We start from the raw sequence: 25,867 nt of genomic DNA on the forward strand, positions 1-25,867 counted from the left end.
AAAAAAAAAGGACTGATGAGAAACTTTAGAAGGTAAACAGTCATTTTTCAGTTGTGTGACAGTCAATCTTTATATATGGTAGTTTGCTTGAATGTAGGTGCATGTGTATACCATACATACACATCATAGTCAGATGAACAGTTTGTTTCCATTGGGTACCAGTTAATTTTATGTGTTTGCTAATCTTTTTTTTTTTTTTAAGTATAGCTTATATTTTTTCTCCAGTTCTATTGAGAGGTAACATGTTTGCTAATCTTAAAACAGCCATCACATCCATCTGGCTGTAAAAGTTCTCTGTGCTCTACCTAGCATAGCTTATTTTTTGCTATAGCAAAATATGTCTGTCATTGCCGGGCCTACCCTGCCACTTGACTTAAGATAAGCTACTTTCCCAACAGTCCTTGTTGTATGAGTAGTAAATCATTGCCAGCTTCTCAGTCTTACCCACTGGCCCAGCTAATTAGATCAGAGGGAACGCTGAACAAGGGTAGCTTAACATTCACAGGCTAAACAGGTATTTGTGACGTGATTTGGTGTGACAGGCTCTGCTCCGGCAGAGATAATAGTTTTGGGGTGAAATAGATTCTCCTTAGGATTTTCAGCTTATTGATGTAGGGAAGCTGCTTAATGGTGTTAAGCACTGTAACTGAGAGGTCACGTAGAGTTTACATTAGCATAGTATTTATTGGCCATCTGTATACTGCAGTAGTTTTCTGGGAAGGAGAAGAGAAGAGAACTAATGGGCAGAGGCAGACACTGTATGTGGAATATACACATGCATGTGTATGAGGGTTTGTGTGTATGTAAGAGAAAGGCACATACCTGATAGAGTAACAACAGTTCTTGATGGTTTCCTAGGCCCTGAGAAGCCCCGTGTCCTCCTCACCCTCCTATAGACCTACCATGCTCATTCCCAACTCTTTGCATTTGCTTAAGTTAGTCTCCCTACTTTTTGTCTTTCTCCCCACTTCAAGGCATCCTGAATATTGCCACCGGGTTAGTGTTCCTTAAAATCTGCTCTGATCATGATATTTATCTGGCCAAAAATCATTAATGTTTCCCACATTACCTTCATAATAAAGTTTAAGTTCCTTATCAATGTGTATATGGCCTTTCTCAACTGTGCCTTATAGGATATTTTGTCTGAAAGAACAAAATACATTTAATACATTTGGTATTTTAAAGATTGATTGATTGATTGATTGATTGATTTTAGGGAGGGGGAAGCAGAGGGAGAGAATCTCAGGCAGACTCCCTGCTGAGCGTAGACAGAGGGCTCGATCCCATGACTCTGAGATCAGGACCTCAGCTGAAATCAAGAGTCAGAGGCTTAACTGACTAAGCCACCCAGGTGCCCCAATACCTTTGACATTTTAGTATCCCAGCTCTTGGTGAGAGTCAGTAGCTCTGTTCTCCTGGCCATTTGTCTCCAGGAATTTTACTGAGAGTATCAACTGGACTAAAAGCCCCAGAATCTTTGTTGTAGAAGAAAATAGAAATGACTCTGAGGTTGAAATAAGAGCTACCAAATTTTTGAGTATAGATAGTAGTACGTTCTGGGGCTTGTGCCTGGTGGAAGACTTTTATGAGACTAGCCTTGTCAGTCTAGCTTCTTTTCTGCTGATAGGCAGTCTGATGAAAGCTATGTCTGATGATTAACCTGACAATGTGCCATACTGGCCCCTAATCTTTTCTTTGAGTTTTAAATTCTAAATGCTTCTATTGATCAGAAAGAAATAGCCCTTTAGAGACCATTTAATTTTTTTTTTTAAAGCTTTGACCACCACAATGCCACGGGAGTTGACTTATAGTGCGGTTGGTTAAATTGGCATTCATTTGGGAATTTTTCAGAACTCCCATGTTTCATGGGTTAAAATCCAGCCTCATCCTCTATTTTGAAAAAGGTGGGAAGCACAGCAACCTATAACTGTTGGCAAGATAGGAAATGCAGTGTTCCTCCTCCTCATAATGGGTCCTCATTATCTATAGACTTTCTCTTTTAAAGATTATCCATAAAAATCTTAGCTCTTTACTCTAGAATTCAATTTTTTCCCATTTGTGTCCTGTTGCTTCTCTAAAGGAATTCTTCAGCCAAACTAGCCTATACATTCTCCTTCCTCCTCCTAACATGCCAGGCATATTTCTACCTCAATGTTTTTACACATTAATGTTTGCCCAGCCTGAAACATCTTTCCTATTTCTAGTTTGCAAGGCCCAGCTTAATATTTACTTCCTCAGATCAGAATAATGATAGGTTATATATCAGCACTAATAACTACTTTTTAAATAAATGATCTACCTCTTCCCTGGCAGAAGAGATCTGCACCATGAATTTATAGTGAGCTGTAGGTGACTGGGCATTTTGCAAATAAAATTTCAGGGGTATCACACAAAAATGTAATTTTTGGAATCTTTTGAAATAACATCTGTCAACACTAAGCCCACTTATCTACAAACAACAGGCTGCAGCTGAGACATGATTACCCCCCCTTTTTAAAGATTTTATTTATTTATTTGTCAGAGAGAGAGCACAAGCAGGGAGAGTGGCAGGCAGAGGGAGAAGCAGGCCCCCCGCTGAGCAGGGAGCCTGATGCAGGACTCAATCCCAGGACCCTGGGATCATGACCTGAGCCAAAGGTAGACAAACAGCTGAGCCACCCAGGCGTCCCTGATTATTCCTTTAAATGATATTTGTATTTGCCACTTTAGTCCCACTACTCCTCACTCTGTCCCCCTGTTGCCCCAGCCTGCCTTGGTTTTCTTTTTGGCCCTTCTGTGCCATGGGCAACTGAATTTAAGCTGGCTATAGAGATACTCAAGGAAAATGAAAGACTAGTTTTCCAAGGAAACAAGAGATTAATAAAGTCCTTGATGGCCTGTGTTTTAATAGCTAAGAGAGGTAACTTCATATTTACTTCCTATCTTGTGATTGATAATAATCAATGAGAGTAACTCATAAAGTAAGGATATTTAATCATGGGTTAGGATGCCAGGAAATGAAATACCTTTAAGAAAGTAATTTTTGTTATCTTGATTCAGAGGAGGGAGTAATCACTAAGAAGGGCTGTCTGAGCCCTGACATCACTTTTTAGGATCCATTTCCTCCACCGGGTGAGCCCTTTGGAATAATAGAATGGGAGCAAAGATTTCAAAACAGCTAATATATAGGAGCAGGAATTCATATTATTCTCAAATGTAGCTATTTCTGTCTCTTTTCTCATCTGAGTCTTCCTATAAACATTAGGCAGTAATAGTTGGTAATTATTCAACGTTTTAAATATTTTCAAGTTCTTTTTTTATAGTGTCTCATTTAAATTCTAAAAAACTCTACAAAGTGCGATAGAATAGTTAAAGAAAGTCAGACTCTAGGAGTTTAAGTGAATTACCCAAGTTCATGTGAATTTTATATGATAGAATTGGAAGTGGATCCCACATCTTCAGATTTCTTGCCTTGTGTTTATAATTTTATACCGTCTTGGTCTTCATTATCTTCCTAAAAATGATCTCATCCTGCTTTTGTATGTGTTACCAAATGACAGAGGCAATGACGCTAAGCCCATGGCAAGGAGACAGTAATGTAAGAATTGAATTTTGAAACTTGGTCAGCCTCTATCAGTAATTTATTCAGTCTTTAACTCTTTGAATAAACTACCTGCAAGGTGACTAAAGTTTCTTCATTATGCCAAAAGTTTTGTTCTACATCTTTACTACAGATCAAAAATACTGAGCTTTATGGCCTACTGAAATTGCCTTTTAAATTTTTTTAATTTAATCTTTTTTTGTGTTTAGACTGTGAGCTTCTTAAGGGTAAAAACTCTTGGCTTGTTTGCCACTGAACCCTCAGTATTTAGAATTATATACCTGGCCAGTATAATACCCTCAATTAAGTATTTGATACCTGATTTGCTGATTTAGTGTTTTATGATCCTCCATAGAGGACCTGCTGTCCCAAATCAAATGTTAGTTGCTTTCTGACATTGACTTTCTCCCTAAGGTCCAATAGGGGTGGTCAGCCCTGTGAAGGAGTGTGAACATTGACCTAGAGCTGCTTGGAGTTGAAACAATTACGTTTATGTGGTAAAAGTCTCTGAGTCAGGTGGCAAATAGTTTTAATCTTTATATACCTTTTTCTCTCAGCGCTGCTTGTACTTTAGCCCTTTGTAGCCATCAATACTCTCACGTCCCTTTAGTTCAAAGGTGTCATGTGTCGAGGTCAGTCTATATCATGAGGTGGGAGAAGTTGGAAAGCGTTGATTTTTAGATTATAGTCCGAGTTTAAAATTCTAGACTTCCCTAAGAAGTTTTCTACATGGTAAGAGTTCTATGTTAATGTAGTTGAGGGAAATACACAGACATGTTTGAACCAGTGTATCCTCAAGTCTGCTGTATCCAAGAACAGAAAACACACAAAAGTCCAGATTCTAAAAGGTTAATAAGAAGGGCTTACTGTTTAGTCGCAAGACTTTGCCAGTTTCTTCATAGTTGAACCTGGCATTTTCTGATTCCTAGTATTTGAATCCTTTGGGTGGTCTTGTTGAATAAAGACCTCTATTAAGAAGGGAAAAGAGGGCAAATAGCATGCCTGATCCTTGCAGGGAGAAAAAGACTTTTGAAAGAGCACAAAGCTCTCAGGATGTTAAGTAACACTGTAAAAACATGCAGGAGTTGATTTACTGTTTGAGGCTTGTCATAGCCTGAAGCAATTGGTGCTGTTCCCCAGTATAAGAACTTTTTTGTTTCTCTAGGACAATGTCAGGCCCCAGGAGTCTTTCACATGACTGTTTGTCACTATTAAGAGCCAAGTGCCTGTTTTGAAGAAAACAGAGCTGGTAGTTCAAGTGTTCAGCAGAACTCCTTATTTTTAAGTGTCAGGGGATGGGATGTGTGTAACAGGATAGAAGGAGAAACTAATGTTTATTGAGAGTCTGTTTCACACTAGACATGGTGGTGGGTGCTTGCATATGTGCTATTTATTTAGTCTTTATAACAGTCCTAAGAGATAGGTATTATTTTTCCGTTTTCTAGATTTGGAAACCAAGATTTCAAAAGACTTGAATGACTTTCCCAAGGTCACACAGCCAATAACTGAGCTAGATCTAAATCCAAATTGTCTAACTCTCAAACCAATAATTTTTCCCCCATAATACTTCTTTGCGTTCCATGGGTAATAATAGAGAGAGCTCACGTCCTCATTTTCCTATACAGGGAGAGGGAAACAGTATAAAATGGCAGAATTTACATGCATTTACATATTCCTTTTTAACCCTAACCTTCAAAATGTTTTAAATATAGTGAACTTTTAAACATAATACTAAGATCTCACGAATGATACAGTGGATGAGATGAGAAGTGTTTTTCTCTCCAAATTAAAGATGATTGCAAAAGTATATGTGATTTCTTTGAAATTTCCAGTAGAGTCATTATGTCCTAAGGAAAAGAGGCTACTAGTGACTTTCAGGGTATATAGCATCTTCACGATTTAAGCTCTAGTTGAGAATTCCCATTTTTAAGCAGTTTTGTTTTTAATCTAAGTATTTCTTGGAGGCTGACTCAGACTTAGGATCTCTGTCCTATAAATGACAGATTTATTAGAAGTTCTTTCTTAATGCTCACATTATAGAATTTTTACTTTTCATTAATAAAGATAAAATAAAGGCTTTGCATTAGAATTTTCTTTTTCAGAGTATAGATGTGAACTCTCATTCAGCACAGTGATGGGAGTATAATTTTCTATTTGCTTTGCTGGAGGCCCCTTTCCACAGTTTGAAATGTGGAACACAGGAATTTTCTTGTTTGTTTCATCTTATTTCCTTTATCCTCAGGGATCATTTGACTTTTCATTTGAAGTTCTAATTGACGGAAGGGGGAAAAACAGAAAAATGATGGAAGATTGGAGTTAATATCATAGAAAAACCCAAATTAAATTAGATTCCAAATCTCAAAAGTGAGTTTGTACTTCCATACTTAGAAGAATTGGTGCAGTTGTTAAAATCCTGTTTTGTTTTGTTTTGTTTTAACCTCTGGCATAGAGTAGTGATTTAGCATAAATAGAATAATTTTATTGGTGTTTTCTAAGAGAGAGTGTGGAGGATGAGATTATCATAGGAAAACAGTAGATTGGAAATGCTGTGCATACCAGCTCCCTTGCCCTCTTGCATGGGCAAGGGATTTATGGAAATGAAGTATGAATGGCATCTTAACTGTGGACTTCCTGATTTTTTTCAGTGTTATTGTTGAATATTAAAATAAACTCTCAATTTGACTTTAAGAAAATTACTTGATTTGGGTATGCTCCTCTTCTTTCGTAGGATTGACAGTGATGGATTGACAGGAAGAACTTTGCACCTGAGCTCCTGACTCAGTTTTTAGTCAGAGTACTCATTATCAGCCCCATAAACTAGTTCATGTTCTTGGCAGCTCTGTCCTGAGTCTTCATGTTCAGTGCCTTGTCATACTCTTCCAGTCCACTTCACTGGCCTGTGTCATGTGGCGGGAGCTCAGCAGGAAGGAACATGCTCTGTGTAGTACTTCTGGTATTCTTCCCCTAGCCAGTGCTTGTGTACTCCTTGGGCTAGTACAGGCAGCAGCAAGATACCTGGAGGCAGCCGTTAGGAGCATCCAGACAGCCAAGATGTTGCTGCCAATTTCAGGCTGGCATTGAAGTACCTTGCCAGACTAGATTGCTAAAGGCAGTATGTACATCAGAGTACAGTCCTTTTTTTCTTTGGGAAAGTAAGTAGAGATGCTGCTTAATCAATTTTATTTCATTGTTGCTGAGTATAAGATAATGTGGTAAAATCAAGAGAGGTGTAAGATAGTTTTATACCCACCCCAAAACTGTGTTAAATTGCTTTAGATGCATTATCTCGTTAAATCTTCACAACAATCTTAACAGTTCAATCTGTTAAAATCACTATTTTACAGAATAGAAAGCTTAAACCTAGCCAGCCACACAGCTAGAAAGTGGTATTTCGATTTACATTCGAATTTAAGTTTGTATGACTTCAAAGCCCATGTCCACTAATTGTTGGGGGTAGGTTCTTAGTAAATAGATAGGCGTTCCCTCACACATAGAATCTCACCATGAGGAAATATCAGACAAACCCAAATTGACATTCTGTAAAATAACTAGCTTGTACTCTTCAAAAATGTCAGGATCAAGAAACACAAGAAAGGCTGACTGAGAAACTATTCTAGATTCAAGGAGACTAAAGATGCATGACATATAAATGCAGTCAGTGTGTGATTGTGAATTTGATTTGGGAACAGGAAAAAAACTTTATAAACGGCACTATTGGGGCATTTGCTAAAACTTGAATATATATACTGGGTTAGATAGTAGCATTTATCATTATCATATAACCATGGTTATGTAAGAAAATGCTGTCTTTTTTTTCTTTTTAGATTTTATTTTATTTATTTATTTTGGAGAGAGCCGGCACGAGCTGGGGGACGGGCAGACAGGGAGGGAGGAAGAGAGAATCTCAAGCAGACTGCACTGAGCACAGATCCCCGTGTGGGGCTTGCTTGATCTCATGACCCTGAGATCATGACCTTGAGTTTAAACCAAGAGTCAGATGCTCAACTGACTCAACTACCCAAGTGCCCTGAAAATGCCCTTGTCTTTAGGAAAAAAAAAAAACTAGAGTTTTAGGAATAAAAGGGCATGACATCCTCTACTTACTCTCAAGTAGTTGTGAGAGAGACAAAGAATGACAAAGTAAATGTGGCAATATGTAAGCAGTTGAACAAATGGTGAATCTGGGGAAAGAGGATAAGAGAATCATATTTTTGCCAAATTTTTTGTATACTTGAAATGCCTTGTGAAAAAGGATACAGACAAAAGAAAAAATTGAATTTTTTTACTGCCTACAGCCCATTGACAAGTCCTTGAAACAGGTAGAGTGACCTTCCTCTGGGAGCTCAGCTGCCTTGATGTTGACACTTTGCTAGGGGCAAAATCTTACCTTAACATTATCCCAACCTCCAGGATCCTGTAAGTCTTCTTTAACATCCACAAATTCCTTTGGAAACTTCCTTTATCTCTACCCCCCAAGATACATATTAGCAATCATCCTTCAAGCATATGGTCCACTGATAGACATCTGAAAGGTCTCATGACAGGATTTCTAGGCAGTAATAAATGACCTTTCTCCTAACAATAGCTAGCCCCCTCAAGGTCCTTGAAACCTTGCCTCCAAAATTCCTTAGGGACTTATGGTATCCCTAACTCCCTTCCAACTTGAAAGCGTATAATCAGTCCATCCATCACAACCCCAGTACAGCTCTTTCTGCCTGTAGGTCCTGTCCCCATGATTTAATAAAAACCACCTTTTTGCACTGAAGACATCTCAAGAATTCTTTCTTGACTGTTTGCTCCAAACCCCAACATTTCTACATCACCTTACGTTTTATAAATGTGGCTAAAATGTTTCAGAAACCAGGAATCCCAGTGAAGGCATCACAGCCAGCAATTAGGTACCATATTCTTCTATTCATGTTTCCTCTCTTGACAAAGAACTTGCCAAACCGAGTTGAGGAAATAAACATGGACTGTTTTTTCATAAACGTCATACTGTCATACTGTCAAAATGTTTTTCTTATACTTCCAATGGGGACATACCTCACTTTTCTTCAGAATAGTTATTTGCTTAACTAATATTTTTGTCCCATTTCTTCTGACCTCTTTTTGATAGTTCATATTTCTGGTTTGTTTAGACATAATCTTGGATAGAATGGCAAATGTATTCTTTCTAATAAAAGGTTAGACTACTAAGTAGAGTAAGCATTACTTTTATTAATCATTTATGTTTGTTTATTTTTATCTATAACAGTGTATGTGCCGCCTACACCATCTTTCTGTTTTAGGTGATTATCATCAAGCCTTGATTATGTATGAGTGAGCTGTGCTATTTTGGGCATTATCAAGGGTTCTTTTTCCCTTCACACCACCCAGTCCTATTTACTCTTGGCTTGGCCAGAGAATAGCTATAGGCCAAATATAAAAGATGTTAAAAGTTTGAATTCATAATTTAATATACTTATATTTTTTCAGTACTTTTTCACTCCCTTTTTTAAAAATGTGAGATATAATTGACATATTTCAGGTGTACAACATAAAATGATCATATTTATCTTTTTGCATTCCTTAAGTGCCTATATATGTTGATGTGATTTTTTTTTTCAAGATGAATAATGTGGTGTCCTTGGGTTAGCAAGGCAGAACTGAGAATTCGTTCCGATTATAGATGGAAAGAACCCAGGTTTAACCAGGTATTGTGTTTCTACTAACTGATTTGGGAGAAGTCTTAAGTTCCACACAGGGGCAGCTGAGTGGCTCAGTCGGTTAAGCAGTGGACTTGATCTCAACTCAGGTCTTGATCTCAGCTCAGGTCTTGATCTAGGATCCTGAGTTCAAGCCCCACATTGGGCTCTATGCTGAGCATGGAGCCTACTTTTAAAAAAAAAAAAAGTTCCATGTATTAGTCAATTGACTAAGGTAAACATTACTTCTACCTTTCCTGGTGATGGGGACAGGTAGCTATATATAAAACTGAATGCCCTTCCTCTCCCCCTACCTCCCCCTCACAGAAAGAGAGAGGGAATAAAAGGCCTTCTTGCCTCAGAGTAAGAACTTAGTCTCTTTATAATATGATTCTCTGCCCAGATCTCTTGCACATATTAATTCAACTATGCTGCCATCCCATTACACTTAAAAATGCTAGAAATGGCAGCTAGGATATACTCATTGTCTATCCAGATGTTTTTATAGACCAATTTAGATTGACTTTGGGTTATCATACTGTCAACACTCAGGTTTCCTTTGAGTCTTTGTTAAAGTTAACTGAATCATAGAATAACTTTCACATGAGGGTACTTAGTGACTATTAATAATGGTGTTTATCTTATATACGAGTGTGAGTCAGGATTGCAAAATGGTTAAGTGCTCATACTCTGAAGCCAGACCGACCTGGGCTTAAAACTGGCTCTGCCACTTACTACTTGCGTGGCCTTAATAAACCAAGATGCTCATCTTTCCTTACTTTCCTCATCTGTAAAAGGGGATAAAATTATCCTCACCAACATGAAATGATGCATGTAAAGCACTTAGCATGTAATGCATAATGTTTTGTATATGTTAAATAAATGTTAGCCGTTGATAGTTATCATTGCTATTAATATTATTAGTGTAATTTCTGTATCCCACTGAATTTGCTAATGTTTTCAGATTTGTTGCACTTTTCCTGCAGGTTCTCCTACTCCTGTCTTCTAGGCTTATTTCTTTTTAATTGTGGCATTTCACTTTTTAGGCATTTCATTTTTCCCAGAGTCCAGAGGTGATCCTCTGAATCTCCTCAACTTTTCTATTTCCTCTACTGCTTCCAGAATCTACTGAATAAATGGTATCCAAATAAGAAACTCTATTTCTTTGCCAGTTAGGACCTGACTACCTGTTCTGTCTTTTGCAAAGGACTGAACTCTAGTCTCTGGTTTCTAGAACTCTGGGGAATTTTAAGAAAATGAGACCTACCTTTCTTTTCCTCCACAAATTGGACCAGGAGTATATCAAAGCCCATAAAATCCATTGCATCATCTGATGAAGTCTTCTTGCTGGATATAGTTGAAAAGATCTGGATCAGATGGATAGACCTGTCTGTCATTTCCATAGTTCTTCTAAGTACCTTAACTCTGGCTTGCTTTCTTCCTAGTTAATAGGACTGTTCTAAGGATCACATGAGGTCATTCATGCAAAAGGGCTTTCTAAACTGTGAAGCACTGTGTTAGTGTGAGGGATGATTGTTGTATATGAACAAAGGCCCCAGCAACCTAAGTGATGTCAGAATCCAACCCTAGGTCATAAAGATGCAATCTCCTCTCTTCCTGCCACTTCAGAAGTTTGCACTAAATTATTTAAGCTAAAAAGGCTAGTGACTAACTTCATGCAGTGACTACAAATCCTTTCTTCTCTCATCCCCATATTCTCTCACAGAATGGTATGCCAGATTCTGAGTCAATCTCAGGCCTAGACTTTGGGACACAGCATGGCAGGCAAAGTATTTCATAGGATCTGGGAATGAGGATTAGCAAAGATTTCTTTTGTACCATTTTCCAATCCCCTTCCTGGCAGCTTTTATCCTGTCAGCCCCCACAGATTAAGTGACATTTCAAAATTGAGTTCAGTGAGGATGAAGCCAGATGAGGCTTCTGCCAAACTGAGCTGGCAGACCTGAGTAATCAGCAGATAGTGTGCATGCGTGTGTGTGTGTGTGTGTGTTTCTGGAATATTAGAACTTTTTTTCTGTACAATAAGAACAAGAAGCCTAGAATTATGTGTGAGATCATCATCATTATCGTCAACCACAAACACGTAATCCTTGATAAACACGACCCTCCAAGCTGTTGTGATTATTATGGACTGAATTGTGTCCCCTGCCAATTCATATTAAAGTCCCAGCTCCCAGTGCCTTAGAATGTAACTGTATTTGAAGTTTGTTGGAAACCCAACAAAATTAATCACCCTTCCCCACAACCTTGACCAAAAAAAAATTTATCCAAAACGGTTTCTCCCCAAATCAGCATTTTCTGAATTTGAAAGGCCTCCTCCCCTTAGTCATTTCATCCTTTGCCCTCTTTACATAGTCTTATTTGCTTTCTCAAGAGAAGAGTGAAGAGTAGTGCTTACTTTTTAACTATCCCTATTTCTGCTTAATTGTGCTGTCGTGAATGACTTAAACCACGTTGAGACAGCTGGGACATAGATAGATGGTGCTGTTGGCAGAGCAAGTTGATGATCCCTCTAGTTGGAGAAAATCTGCAGTCCCAGAATGGGTTTGATTAGTTTCACTTCTGTCTTCCTCCCCTTCCAAAGAGTTTGCCATTCATTGCTACACTCTGGTCTTTTTAATGGATGTATTAAGATGTTTCCCCCATCTTAATCTGTAGATTATCAAGAACCCCTTAGAAAGTAAGTGCCATTGCATACTTTGTTTCTGCCTGCCTAATAGTATTACCTAAACAAGCAACTCTGGTTGATTTTGTTTTGTTTTGTTTTTAATCTTCTCTATTCCTTTCATGTAAATATATTTTGGTTTGTTTGTCAGAGTTGTTTGCAGATGAGTTTGCTCTGGAATGTATCTCATTAGGAACGATGAGGGGACCCCAGTTTGAACTTCAAACTAATATTAGCAACACTTCCTTTCTCATGTGTTAAGAGTTTTGTCGGGGCGCCTGGGTGGCTCAGTGGTTAAGCGTCTGCCTTTGGCTCAGGGCGTGATCCCAGCGTTCTGGGATCGAGCCCCACATCAGGCTCCTCAGCTGGGAGCCTGCTTCTTCCTCTCCCACTCCCCCTGCTTGTGTTCCCTCTCTCGCTGACTCTCTCTCTCTCTGTCAAATAAATAAATAAATAAAATCTTTAAAAAAAAAGTTTTGTCAATTTGTCTTCTCTAAGATTTAAGTGAAGTTTCTTTCTCCTTCAGTATGATTTGCATTTTCACTTGTTTACCAGTTGTTCCTCTGGTTCTTTGTCCATTGTCACATGAGAACTAGTTCTACTTAGCCAAAAGCCAGTATGATTTCTTGCAAATCAAACCAGGGTACCTAAAAATAGTTTCTTTATCCAAATATTTTTTCACCGAAAGTTTTTCAAAATACAGAAAATCTTAACAGCTAAACATTGAATCCTGCCAAAAGTAAAAAAAGTTTCAAAACTAACTGGAGCACAATATTTTGAAAAAGGTAGAAATCAGCCAATGATCTCATTGTATTGAGCTTTTAGTGTTTATATAACTCAGCTTCGTTTTATTTTCTTTTGTTGTGTGTTTTTAAAATAGTCTTTGTAAATGCTTGGTGCTTATTAATCCTGGTACTTATGTAAATCAGTACAAAATCATGTATCTCTAATTAGTTCACATTCTACTCTGTTAAATGTACAGTAGTCGGCTTGAAAGTGTCTGAATTCAGAGTCAGATGTGGGTATTAGTGAGCAGTGGATTGAATCAAAGAGCTGGGAATTCTGGCCTTCACATAACTGGGGCTAGTCTCCAGGTTTCTTGTTTTTTCTAGTGGTAAAATGGAGATCGATGGTACTTCTACCTTTCATTATGTCTACTGCCCTGTAATGGGGAGCAGAATATGTCAGGATGCTTTGAAATCTCTAAAGGAAAAGGACTAGTGATAGTCCTGGTTTAGCAGTACATAATTCAGCCAAGGAAAGAACTGCTCATTCTTGCAAGGTCAGACTATTTTCTCCCTTTCAGAAACAAGTCAGGGTTGCCTGAGCCAAAGTACATGTTCCTTTTGACCACATATTGGCAGGACAGGCATGTCTAGTTTTCTCCTAAATCGTGGCTCTAGATTTTTTCCAGCTAAGAAATCTTACACCAAAACAATTGCAGGGTCCTGTTCTTGACACTCTGTCTTTTTAGAAATTCAAATGACTTTCAGTAGATAGTATTCTTGGAATCTAATTGCCTTGTTGGTTCACACGCCCTGAGCCTGCAGATAGAGATGAAAGCACACACACAGAAGGATGTGTATGTGTTTCTGTGTGTGTAAATTCAATTTTGAGCATTGTCTTACTAATACCCCCTTTAGAAAGTTCCCTAGGTTTTCCTGGTGCCTAGCAACGTTGGTGATCAGGTGATTAGAAAGGCACAGAGAATATGGGTCAGGGCTGAGTAGTTTAAGATACCACACCTATGGATCTGTGTATCTGATACGGGTTACGGGGTAAGGAGAAGGATTTGCCTTTGGTATTTTCCTAGTTCTTTTGTGTTTTGTGCGCAACCTGCAACCTATACACTCCACCCTCCCCTAGTTCCTCTTAATGCTAGGCATCCTGAGTTTTAAGGCAGGCTACTTGGGTTCATTCTTCCTGGAAGAAAATAAATCTTATGATTTAAGTAATAGAAAGGTGTTAATGACTTTTTGTATTACCTCTCCCTGAGATATTTATGTTCTAAAGACATTATCTGGGCTGAGAACTGTAGTCCTCGTTACTAAAGGAAGGGAAATATCTGGAAATAAGATCTTTCTGACATGAGTAGACATTTTTTTCAAAGAAGACATACACATGAAAAGATACTCAGCTTGACTATTCATCAGGAAAATGCCGGGGCGCCTGGGTGCCGCAGTCGTTAAGCATCTGCCTTTGGCTCAGGGCGTGATCCCAGCAGTATAGGATCGAGCCCCATGTCAGGCTCCTCCACTATGAGCCTGCTTCTTCCTCTCCCACTCCCCCTGCTTGTGTTCCCTCTCTCACTGGCTGTCTCTCTCTCTCAGTCAAATAAATAAATAAATAATCTTTTTTTAAAAAAAAAAGGAAAATGCCAATCAAAACCACAGTGACCTATCACTTCACACCTGTCAGAATGGCTAAAATAAAAAAGACAAGAGGAGGAACCTGGCTGACTTAGTCAGTAGAGCATGGACTCTTAATCCCAGGGTCATGAGTTAGGTCCCCACATTGGGCGTGGAGCCTCTTTTAAAATAAAAAATTAATTAATTAATTAAAAAGACGAGGAATAACAAGTGTTGGCAAGGATGTGGAGAAAAAGGAACCCATGTACACTGTTGGTGGGAATGTAAATTGGTGCAACCACTATGGAAAACAGTATGGAGCTTCCTGAAAAAATTAAAAATAATTTAATAATACCATATGACCCAGTATTTCCACTTCTGGATATTTACCCAAAGAAAACAAAACACTAATTCCAAAAGATCTATGCACTCCTGTGTTCATTGCAGCATTATTTGCAATAAGCCAAGATTTGGAAGCAACCTGAGTATCTGTAGATAGATGAATGGATAAAGAAGATGACACACACCTGATATATACATAGCAAATATTACTCAGCCATAAAAAAGAATGAAATCTTGCCATTTGCGATCATGTGGCTCAACCTAGAGAGTATTATGCTAAGTGAAATAAGTCAGAGAAGACAAATACTGTATGATTTCAATTATATGTGGAATCTGAAAAAACAAAGCAGAACCAGACTCATAAATACAGAGAACAAATGGGTGTTTGCTGGGGTGGTGGGGATAGGCAAAATAAGTGAAGGGGATTAGGAGGTACAGATTTCCAGCTATAAAATAAGTAAGTCATGGGATGTAAAATACAGCATAGGGAATATAATCAATAATATTATCATAACATTGTATGATGTTTGATGGTGAGCTTTTCATAATGTATATAAATGTCAAATTACAATGTTGTACATCTGAAACTTACATAATATGGTATACCAGCCATACTTCAATTTAAAAATAAATAAATGGAGAAAAAATCTTTCTGGCTTAAATTGCACTATATGGGCATGATTTTCAAAAGTTGTCATATGAAGGTACAATTAAAGTTCCTCCCAATAGCTCTAATCTCCTTGTCTATAAAACTTTTTAAGGAGCTGCTATGATTTGTAAGTCAGATTAACCAGTTTAAATTTCACTTCGTTTTTCCATCTTATGGAAATAGTAAAAGATGGACGAAAACAAGGAGGAAGTGAAACTGAATCAGAGACCCAGATAATAGGTCTCTAAATGATTAAGATCTGAAATTATTTATATATGTATATTATTTTATATATATACGTATATATAAATTTAAGATTATTTATTTTAAAGAGAAAGAGCACAGCGGGGAGGGGCAGAGGGAGAGTCTCAAGCACACTCCATGAGGAGCCTGACACAGGGCTTGATCTCACGACCCTGAGATTACAACCTGCGCCGAAACCAACAGTCTAACACTTAACCAACTGCGCCACCCAGGCGCCCCTGAAATTATTATATTTTAAAATGTCACTTTATATAAAACGTGTATAGAATGTTGAAGTTAGGTTGTACCTTAGATGTAACTTCAGTCAGTGGTAAATCTGCAACTTCCTATGTACTCAGTGTCTCTTTTCTCCCTTGAGTTGTTAGTTAACTAATGAAAAGTTCATGTGTTCTTAATATAAGAATTAGTGGGAGTTGTCAGGTTGTCCTCACAAAAGTTCTTTGAAATGCCTGAATGACAACTTCAGAAAACTCAGTAATTATTGTCCAGTGATGGTTAATGCTTTTATAATGCACTGGTAACACTCTGTCCTCTTCTAGGAGATTGTGGTGAATATGGGTAAGCACTTCCTCTAGAAGCTGCTCTGGATCGGAAAGCACCTGGTGTGTGCTAAGGCAGTGCTGTATTTCATTTATTAGAGTGGATTCTTTTAGTTCTTGAAGACCCTGTCTTAGTCCCACATAGCTTTTAGCATATTATGGACATCTGTTGAGTTTTGGGATGAATCATTTTAATTTAGTTGCTCCATCATTTAAATTGCAGTCTTAGCCTCCCGAAGAGTCTGATTTTCATCTTTTTTCATCCCCAGTAGGATGATTTGCTTTGTGATTTTCTTTTCATTTTGAAAATTGTGTTAGCAGGCCCTTTACACAGTAGCGTAGGACTCCTCAGCTATTGTATTCAAAATGAGGATTTCCTCAGGATAAAAATGGCCTGAGTAGGGGCCATTGTTTGTAATATGTATTGCTAACAATTTTTGGTTAAAAAAAAAAGATTATAGGGGCACCTGTGTTGCCCAGTTGGTTAATCGTCTGACTCTTGATTTTGGCTCAGGCCATGATCTCGGGGTCCTGGGATGGAGCTCTGTGTCAGGCTCTATGCTCAGCCCAGAGTCTGCTTGTCCCTTTCCCTCTGCTCCTTCCCCCATGCTTTCTTTCTCTCTCCCTCTCTCTCTCTCTCTCAAATAAATAATAAATAAAATCTTTAAAAAATTTTTAAAAGTTAAAAATTACAAGCTTTTAAAAGAGATTATAAATTACAAGTTTTCTTTTTTGAAGTATTGTTTTAAGCTGCAGCATAAGCTATCCATTACTTTAGATATGGGGTATAAGAGTAGGTTGTAGAGGGGCGCCTGGGTGGCACAGCGGTTAAGCGTCTGCCTTCGGCTCAGGGCGTGACCCTGGCGTTGTGGGATCGAGCCCCACATTGGGCTCCTCCACTATGAGCCTGCTTCTTCCTCTCCCACTCCTCCTGCTTGTGTTCCCTCTCTCGCTGGCTGTCTCTGTCTCTATCGAATGAATAAATAAAATCTTAAAAAAAAAAAAAGAGTAGGTTGTAGAGATGAGCCCACGTTTCTGAAATCAAGATTCTTGATGCTAATTTTTAATGAAATCTGATCTTCCATGGTGGTTGTTGCTGCTGTTGTTGGCTCTTGTTGTTCTTAATACCAAAGTGCTGCTATACAGAATTTCAATACAGTGATAGTAGAAAAAAATCAGATATTGGTTTTGGATAATAACGACTTGGAGTGCAGCCCCACTGTCAATTTAGGCATGACGAAAATCCTTGCTCTGCTAATCTTTGGAGTTTGTGTTTGGTGATATGTACTTCGGCAGTCTGAAGGGACTTATCTTTATGCTGAAAACAGTGATTGAGGCCGAAAGTAAAGTAGGAAATGAAGAAGCAATACCTGCAGATAGAAAATACTGGAAATATCAGAGGAGAGGGAATTGGGGTTTGGGGAATAAATACACTGACCTCTTTCCTCTTGCTAGAACCCAGCTGTAAGAATAAGGGAGTGACACAGCCTTAGAGAGCAGCCGCATAAGATATGGAAGGGTGGAAAATGGATAAGAAAGGACAAGTGGAGAATAGTCACAGTTTTTAGGGAACTATAAAATTTTAATTTTGGATAAATGGTTCCTTAAGAAGGAAGGTGGAAGATCCTTTGCTACAAAAAAGCTCTATCAAGATGTCCTAAAAGAATTGGGAGAATTATCAATATAATTCTGAAAAAGCCACATGAAGTATTGGTATCTTTATTATGGATATCTATATTATCAATTGTTACATAATTGCTCTTTAAGAAGCTATTGCCAATTTTGACCTTTGCTGCATGTTCTCTTTCTCTGTCAAGTTGTTAAACATGGAAGACACAGAGTGACTGAGCTGCAGATCAGAGGTCAATTTAAGTTTATGAAAGGACAGCCTAAATAGAGGGATAGGCTTCATGGCTAAAGTTTAGGCTTAGCCAAGATTCCCCTTGTGTTAATAAATGTAACCAAAAGAAAAATTGGGTAGTAAGCCATATGGTATCTGGCTAGTTATATGTGGCCTTCTTGAATCAGTCTTGGTTAGGAGATCCTAGGTCACCTTTTCCCACTCTCACCCTCTGTCCCCTAACTTTAGTACTTTTTAAAGAAAGCACAACATGTAGAACTTGCCAAAATTGTGTTATAATGCTAAATGTGACCAGTCAATTGGGGAATAAAGCTTTGTGGCAATTTTGCATGGGAAATAATAATATAGAAAATTAGATATAGGACTTCTATTTTGTTTTTTAATTTTTATTATTTTTTAAGTTTTAAAAAAATTTTTATTGATTAGTTTATTTTAGGTAGGCTCTACACTCAACGCAGGGCTTGAACTCACAACTCTGAGATTAAGAGTCACATGCTGTACTGACTGTGCCAGCCAGGCACCCCTCTATTTTGTTTTATGATGAATTTATTCTAAATGGTTCCACTTAAGTATTTAATAAGTCATCGTTCTTTTTATTTTTTATTTTAGCATTTTGTGACTGTAGTATTGTTTTGCCAAAGAATTTCTTGGTATGGTTATGGGCCTAGATATCAAAATCATTTAAGTAGTCATTATACACAAAGAAGTTTTAGCGTGTAGATGGAGAAAACCAAACAGTTTCTTAATGGCAGCCTTCAATTATTATATAAACTAATAATTAGTTATATTCATTGACCCTGCTAGGGAGTGAGTTTAAGCTAAAGCACTAAAGATCTAGGCTCAGCAAGTAAGAGTTTCCTGAAGAATATTAGAGTGGTTACCTGGGAAAGGAGTTTCTTAGTAACCTGTGAGATACCTTTCTCCAAAGTCATTAAAGGTAGCTTGGGTTTTTCTGTTGGTTTGGAAATGGTGTCCTCTTAGATCTCTTAGGATTTTATAACTTTTTAGGTTTTGCACTTGGAGAGAATTTTTTAATATTTTGCCTTTGCTTTCTCTTCTAATTTGGAATAGTTATTTAAACCCTGAGTTTAATACAGTGCTGTACTCCCCCATGATCAGAGACTACATATTCTTAATAATGATGTGGTTACTTATTCACCTGCTAACTGATTTGATTCCACCACATGCTGTATCTATGCTCTATTAAAAAGCAGCAGGTTCAGGGCACCTGGGTGGCTCGGTCAGTTAAGTATCTCCCTCTGGCTCAGGTCATGATTCCAGGCTCCTGGGATCGAGCCCCGCATTGGGCTGTCTGCTCAGTGGGAAGCCTGCTTCTCCTTCTCCCTCCCTCTGCCTGTCACTCACCCTGCTTGTGCATGCTCTCTCTCTTTCTCTGTGTGTGTGTGTGTCAAATAAATAAATAAATTTTTTTTTTTAAAAGCAGGTTCTAACTCTTGACTCAGATACTTAAATCCAGGAGTTTAGTCTTATCATATCTTGTTCTTATAACCCATGTGATTTTGGGGGGGAAAAAAAATCAAATGTTTCAGGAGTGCCTGGCTGGCTCAGTTGGAAGAGCATGTGACTCTTGATCTTGGGGTCATGAGTTCAAGCCCTCTGTTGGGTGTAGAAATTACTTTAAAAAAAAAAAAAACTTAAAAAAAATCAGATGTTTCAAATTGTTGTTATACTTTGTCTCTGGCTTGATAAGCATCATCTGCATTCCTACAGATATCTTTAAGTGCATTAGATGCGTTTTCTGTAGTGTACCCCAGCCAAATGAAAAATCTGAACAAAGCCCCATGTGTTAAGCCCCAGTTTGAAGGCTCTTGAATACCTGATAAAATATTTTGATAGCATAACTAGGTAAAGCTAGGCCTTTTAATAGTTTCAAATAAACTTTCTTCAAGAGTCATAAATGGTTACATGTGTCTTTCTAACAGTGTTAATATGCATTGTTTCAAGGGGGGAGAGGTGGAGGTTGGGAGTGGATAGAAAATTTAACTTTGGACTCTGTTTTTCTAGTCTGCTAGTCTCTCTGGTAGATTTCCCTTAAAAATAAACAGCTTCAGGGGCACCTGGGTGGCACAGTTAAGCATCCAACCCTTGGTTTCAACTCAGGTCATGAACTTAGGGTCATAAGATTGAGCCCCGTGTCAGGCTCTGCGTTCAGTACAGAGTCTGCTTAAGACTCTCTCTCTCTCCCTCTGCCTCTCACCCCTGCACTCTCTTTCTCTCTCTCTCAAATAAATAAATATTTAAAAATAAATAAATAAACAGCTTCGCTGATACTTAGAGTTCTGAGCAAAGATCCGAGTACTAACAAAGATCTGTAACAAAGTAATGACCCCTAGTCAGAAAAGATCCTGGCTTTTATTAATAAACTCTGCTCAGGTATTCTAATCTTTGTGATCAAAGTCCTTGATAGTCTTTCCCATATAAATGGAAAACCAGGTGATTTGTTATTGTTACTGACTTTCACTGAGGTAAAACATGGGTCACATTATCTTCTGCCAATTTCCCGAATATGTATGTTAGACTGGTAATTATCACTCTCTAGACCATTGTTTCAAAGGCCAAATGTTGAAAAATGTTTTAAAGTCAAGCTAAAGATCTCAATAAAACTGAATGAAGAATAAGAGGCTTTCAAATCTGAGACCTGTTCTTAATTTAGCTAACTGAATTATCTGATTTGCCATAAATTTGCTCTTCTTTCTTAAAAGGAGGTGATCCCTCCTGCAGTTCCTCAACACAAGGAGTATCTTTCTTTTCTTTAAATTGGTTTTTGCTTTCAACTAAGGGAATACCTGGCAGGTTCGTTCATTCTTTTCTTTTCTTTTCTTTTCTTTTCTTTTCTTTTCTTTTCTTTTCTTTTCTTTTCTTTTCTTTTCTTTTCTTTCTTTTCTTTCTTTTCTTTTCTTTTCTCTTCTCTTCTCTTCTCTTCTCTTCTCTTCTCTTCTCTTCTTTCTTTCATTCATTCACTTGGCAGTTTCTAAGTTATACCTCTCTCCTATCCAAACATGTTTGAGGAAAAGTTTCCCTATAGTCAGGGAAAGCCTTTTCTCTCTTTGGCAAGTTTTCATCTGAGAGGCCCTTCCTTTCCCTCTGCACTGGTTTCTCCTGGGATATGTTCAGTGCCATCAGTAAACCCTCAGCACAGCAACTTAGCAACAGCAAAGGAGATTTCCAGAATCTCCTAAAAGTTCTTCTAGCTGATGACAGAGTAACTTGGTCCCACTGAAAAGGCTTACTGGTCTTCCTTTTATCTGCCACTTTGGGGGTAGGGATGGGAAATACCATGTCTTTAGAGAAGAAAAGGTAGGGAAAAGAGCATTGAGTCTGGTGGTGGCTTTGCCATCAACAGAGGGACAATGGGCATGGCATTTACCATGCCTGGGGCCTCAATTTCATTATCTAAAAAAACAAGGTAGTTGAAGTATATGATCTCTGAGAATTCATACTGCTTTAAAATACATGATTATTGTTCTTAAGAATCTTGAATATAGTCACTCTTGGATACATATGGTTTTCCTTGTCACTTGAGACAATGTGGACCAAGGATTTGTTCACTGTACATGAAATTTCTGTCACTACACTTCAAAGGCCTTTTTCTTTGATATCTACCTAATCTAGGGTTGATTGACTGATCCTAACGTGTTTGAAGGGAATGTATTTGATGGAAATCTTGGAGAGTTGGCTTGTAGCAAGTGGAAAGGCCTCAGAAATGTTTAAGGCTATTTCAAGACCTGGTAATCCTTCAGTTATCTGGTTGATGTTTCCCAAGCAACTTGGTCACAACTTGTTAGAATTTCTAGTATAACCACTAAATCCAAGGTAGCTCAATTACCAGGCTAACACAGACCCAATCCAAATCCTCCTTCCATTGTTATGATGCTATGGAGACAGTATGGACTTTGGAGTCAGCCAGAGCTGGGAGTTCACAGTCTGAGTGTGCCTTTTTCTGATTTTGTGATACAGGTTAACCTCTCTGTGCCTCAGCGTCATTATCTATATAACAGCAATACTTAAGTACTTCCCTTAAAAATTGTTATGGGATCAAATGTGATGACAGACAAAAGAGCTTCTCACATGCCTCATCATGAGGACACCTGACATTTGTATACCTCTTTACCATTTATGAAACACCTCATCAAAATGGTTTTATTTAGGAAACTAAATGTGTAGATTTTCTTTGCTGGCTAATATATCATTTAGGTATTGGGCCCTGAGTCAGACTTGCTAGGTAGGGGCCCCTAGACCTTTGGAACTTGGTCAGGCCAGGTCCAGAGCCTTGGCTATCTTGAGGGTCTCTCATAAGAACATCCTTTTATGTTTTCCAGGAATCTGAATTTCTGTGTTTGGAATTTGATGAAGTCAAGGTCAATCAACTCCTAAAGAAGCTTTCAGAGGTAGAAGAAAGTATCAGCACCCTGATGCAGCCAGCCTAGCTGAAGATGGAGATGTTGAAGCAAAGGTGTTCATGATCCCTCCCCAGTGACCTGGGTTTTTTTGTTGTTGTTTTGTTATTTTTTAAACAATCTTACTCCCCCATTAGTATTAAATATTCAAATTCAAATCCTGCCTGTCTCTGCTTGCTGGGATTTCTTTCCTTTTCATTCAGTCTTGCAGTTTTACTACTTGCAGAGGTTCTAATACTTCAGCATGCAGAGGTGCTTGTAAAAGCATTTTTTTTTTTTAAGATTTTATTTTTAAGTAATCTCTACACCCAGTGTGGGGCTCAAACTCACAACCTGAGATCAAGGGTCACAGGCTCCACCAACTGAGCCAGCCCAGCACCCCATCATAAAGGCATTTTAAAAAGAAGGCTTCTAGGACTGTATCCCTAGAGGCTTGAATTCAGTAGGACTAGGTGGAGTCAACTTTAGAAACCCTTGTTGTGGTAGTTTATTCCTGGTGTAGGAATTTAGGAATTTATACATGATAAATCTTGGAAAAATTAGAAAAGGGGGAAGAAAACATTTTATTCATGCAAATACAAGGTGACCAAAAGCCATGCGTCTTGAGCTTAGGCTTAGAGGAGCCAAAATTTTGGGTCATCAAATAAAACTTTGTCAAGAAAAACTAATGTCGGGGCACCTGACTGGCTCTGTTGGTAGAACATGCAATGCTTGATCTCGGGGTTGTGGGTGTAGAGATCACTTAAAAAACAAATAAAAATTCAAAAAATTAAAAGAAAGAAAACTAGTGTAAAAACTAGTCCTCATAGAGAAGTTATACCAAACACCAAGAATATTCTAAAAGGAGGAAGCTGTCAGCCAGTATATTGAAGCCATGGCCCTTGTTTAACAGGTTTTATCATCTGATACTGATAACATTTAGAAACCCCAGGTGCCTTTGAGATGTAATGTGTTCAAAAAATGTAGTTACGTTGGTCAGTGGTTACACCATATGTCAGTTCTAATGAGTTTATTCTAGGGCAGGAATAAGTTCTCTTCTGTTAAACATTTCCTCCTAAATCAGTTTGCAGACATTTTAGGAACTCTTCCAACAACCAAGCTGAAAATATTGGCTTCCTCTCTGATTAAAACCATCCCAGCAGTTAGCAAACAATGACTAGAAGGTCTTAAGTGTAGCTCCTGTGGACCCTTGAGAAAACATCTTGAAACAGTATGGTAAATAGATTCAGAGAAGGTGTGTGGTTTGGCCAAAGAACTATTAAAACTTGCTTTCTGTTTCCAGGGCTACTGTCATGTGATCCGGGAGAATTTTTAGATAATGTCTTCTGCTATAAAATGGAGGAAAAGAGTATCCTGTCATATAATGGGATTCCAGATATCGTTGGAAAGGAAGAACTGTAGCTACCACATTAGTATTGACTCACATATGCAATAAAATCTGTAAAAGCCTAAAAGAACAGTCCATGGGCTCACAGGGTGAGGAAATCATTGTTGTGGTTTAAAGCCCTGTTGAGGTCATCCTATAAAATTAATAGCCGCAAAAGTGAATATGGGCTTTTTATTATACCCCCAAACCCTAGATCATTGGAAAATCTGTTAATGTATACTTAGTTTTTCATAATAATAAAAGTAGTGGGAGGAAAAAAATTGCTTGCTGAAGGTGGTCCCACATTTAACACTAAACACTTTGGAATACAAGTGGTTTTAGACAGGGTGTTTTAGTGTGTTTGCTATATTTAGTGGGATTTTTTAAATATCTGATTACCAAAGGAATATATGTTTATTATAGTCTGTTGTGAGAATACAGACCACACTGAGGACAGTTAAATGACCTATCGACCTAACCTAACAGAGATAACAGAAAGAAGGCTGGAACTAGGTGAAGAGTTACTACCTTTCCTCGAATAAATTCCTACAAGTAGAACACAAGGTTTTTAAGACTTTGATAAATATTTACCAAATTGTTCTCCAGAAACATTATATCAGTTTGTATTACCTCTAAGAAAGTATGAAAATAAATCACTCCCTTTCTTGCCTAATTGGGTATTATCTGGTTTTGTTTTGTTTTGTTTTGTTTTAATTTTGGGGGACTAACTTGTTTTTGTAAATTTTTGCAAGGGACACTTAACGTAAACCGAGAATTCTCCCTGGGAATAGTGCAAGCATGGAGAAAGGACCAGGGAAGGAGGAAACTGGCATAAGGGTCCCAGCAGATGCCATTAGATTTCCTACCTCGGTAATCCTAGGTTAAAATCATTTTATTTTGAGTTCAAAAGATGTGGGACAAAATTAAAATAGGCTTTATCCTGAATTAGGCCTTGTAGAAATTGTCCCTACTTGAACAATAAGCACTCTAACTTCAGTCTGTTTAGAAACAGTCCAGGCAAGCCAAAATTTGCTTTTAGAATAGAGTCAGAAAGAAACTTCAGCCTTCAGTAGTTTCATGTTGATAGGAGCAAAGGATTTGGCTTTAATCTCAGGCCTGGCTTTTCTTAGAAGCTCTGGTTTCTATTGGCTTCATCAGAGAAGGCTTAAATTTTACCATTATAGCCTCCCCTTTCCTTTACTTAACCTCTCTTCTTCTGGGGTAACTTTTTTTGGTCCCCTTTATTTATTTAACTCATCCTGTCCACCCACCTCCCCTCCAGCAACCACCAATTTGTCCTCTATATTCAAGAGTCTGTTTGTCTTTTTTCCTTGTTCATTTATTTTGTTTCTTAAATTCCACATATGAGCGAAATCATATGATACTTGTCTTTCTCTGACTTATTTCACTTAGCGTTATACTCTTTAGATCCATCCATGTTGCTGCAAATGTCAAGATTTCATTCTCTTTTATGGCTAAATAATATTCCTCTGTGTGTGTGTGTGTGTGTGTGTGTGTGTGTGTGTTTATGTGTGTGTAACACATCTTCTTTATCCATTCATCTATGGATGGACACTTGGGTTTCTTCCATATCTTGGCTGTTGTAAATGCTGCAGTAAACAAAGAGGTGCATTTATCTTTTTGAATTAATATTTTCTTTTTCTTTGGATAAATATCCAGTAGTGAGATTACTAGATCGTATGATAATTCTATTTTTAATTTTTTGAGGAACCTCCAGACTGTTTTCCATAGTGGCTGCATCAATTGGTATTCTCACTAAAAGTACACAAGGTTTCCCTTTTTTCCAAATTTTTGCCAACATTTGTTATTTCTTGTCTTTTTGATTTTAGCACTTTGACAAGTGTGAGGTGTATCTCACTGTGGTTTTGATTTGCACTTCCCTGATGATTAACGATGCTGAGCATCTTTTCATGTATCTATTGGCCATTTGTATGTCTTTTTTTGGAAAAAAAATGTCAATTCAGGTTCTCTGCCCATTTTAATTGGATTATTTGGGTTTTTTTGTCTTCTTTAGTGATGATTCAAAAAGAACTATAGCACTTAAAAATTTCATTTAACTTAGTCTCTCCCAAATGCAAGAAGGTGGTGAAAAGCAAAGGATGACATTGA

The 25,867-nt window shown here is 37.9% G+C and overlaps 1 protein-coding gene across 2 annotated transcripts in view; it reads left to right on the forward strand.

Annotated features, from left to right (window-relative positions):
* Positions 1–24,410, forward strand: part of COMMD1 (copper metabolism domain containing 1) — a 197,165-nt gene extending 172,755 nt beyond the window's left edge. Inside the window, exons 3-4 of one of the 2 annotated variants that reach the window (XM_034659201.1) lie at positions 22,294–22,427; positions 23,654–24,410. In XM_034659201.1, coding sequence (XP_034515092.1) covers positions 22,294–22,401 — 108 coding nt within the window. In that variant the 3' untranslated portion in view covers positions 22,402–22,427; positions 23,654–24,410. Of the gene's footprint in view, positions 1–22,293; positions 22,533–23,653 lie in introns of those variants that run through there. The other variant, XM_034659200.1, reaches the window with a different exon arrangement.
* The last annotated feature ends 1,457 nt before the right edge of the window (positions 24,411–25,867 follow it).

The sequence above is a fragment of the Ailuropoda melanoleuca genome, chromosome 4, assembly GCF_002007445.2.
Source record: "Ailuropoda melanoleuca isolate Jingjing chromosome 4, ASM200744v2, whole genome shotgun sequence".
NCBI lineage: Eukaryota > Metazoa > Chordata > Mammalia > Carnivora > Ursidae > Ailuropoda > Ailuropoda melanoleuca.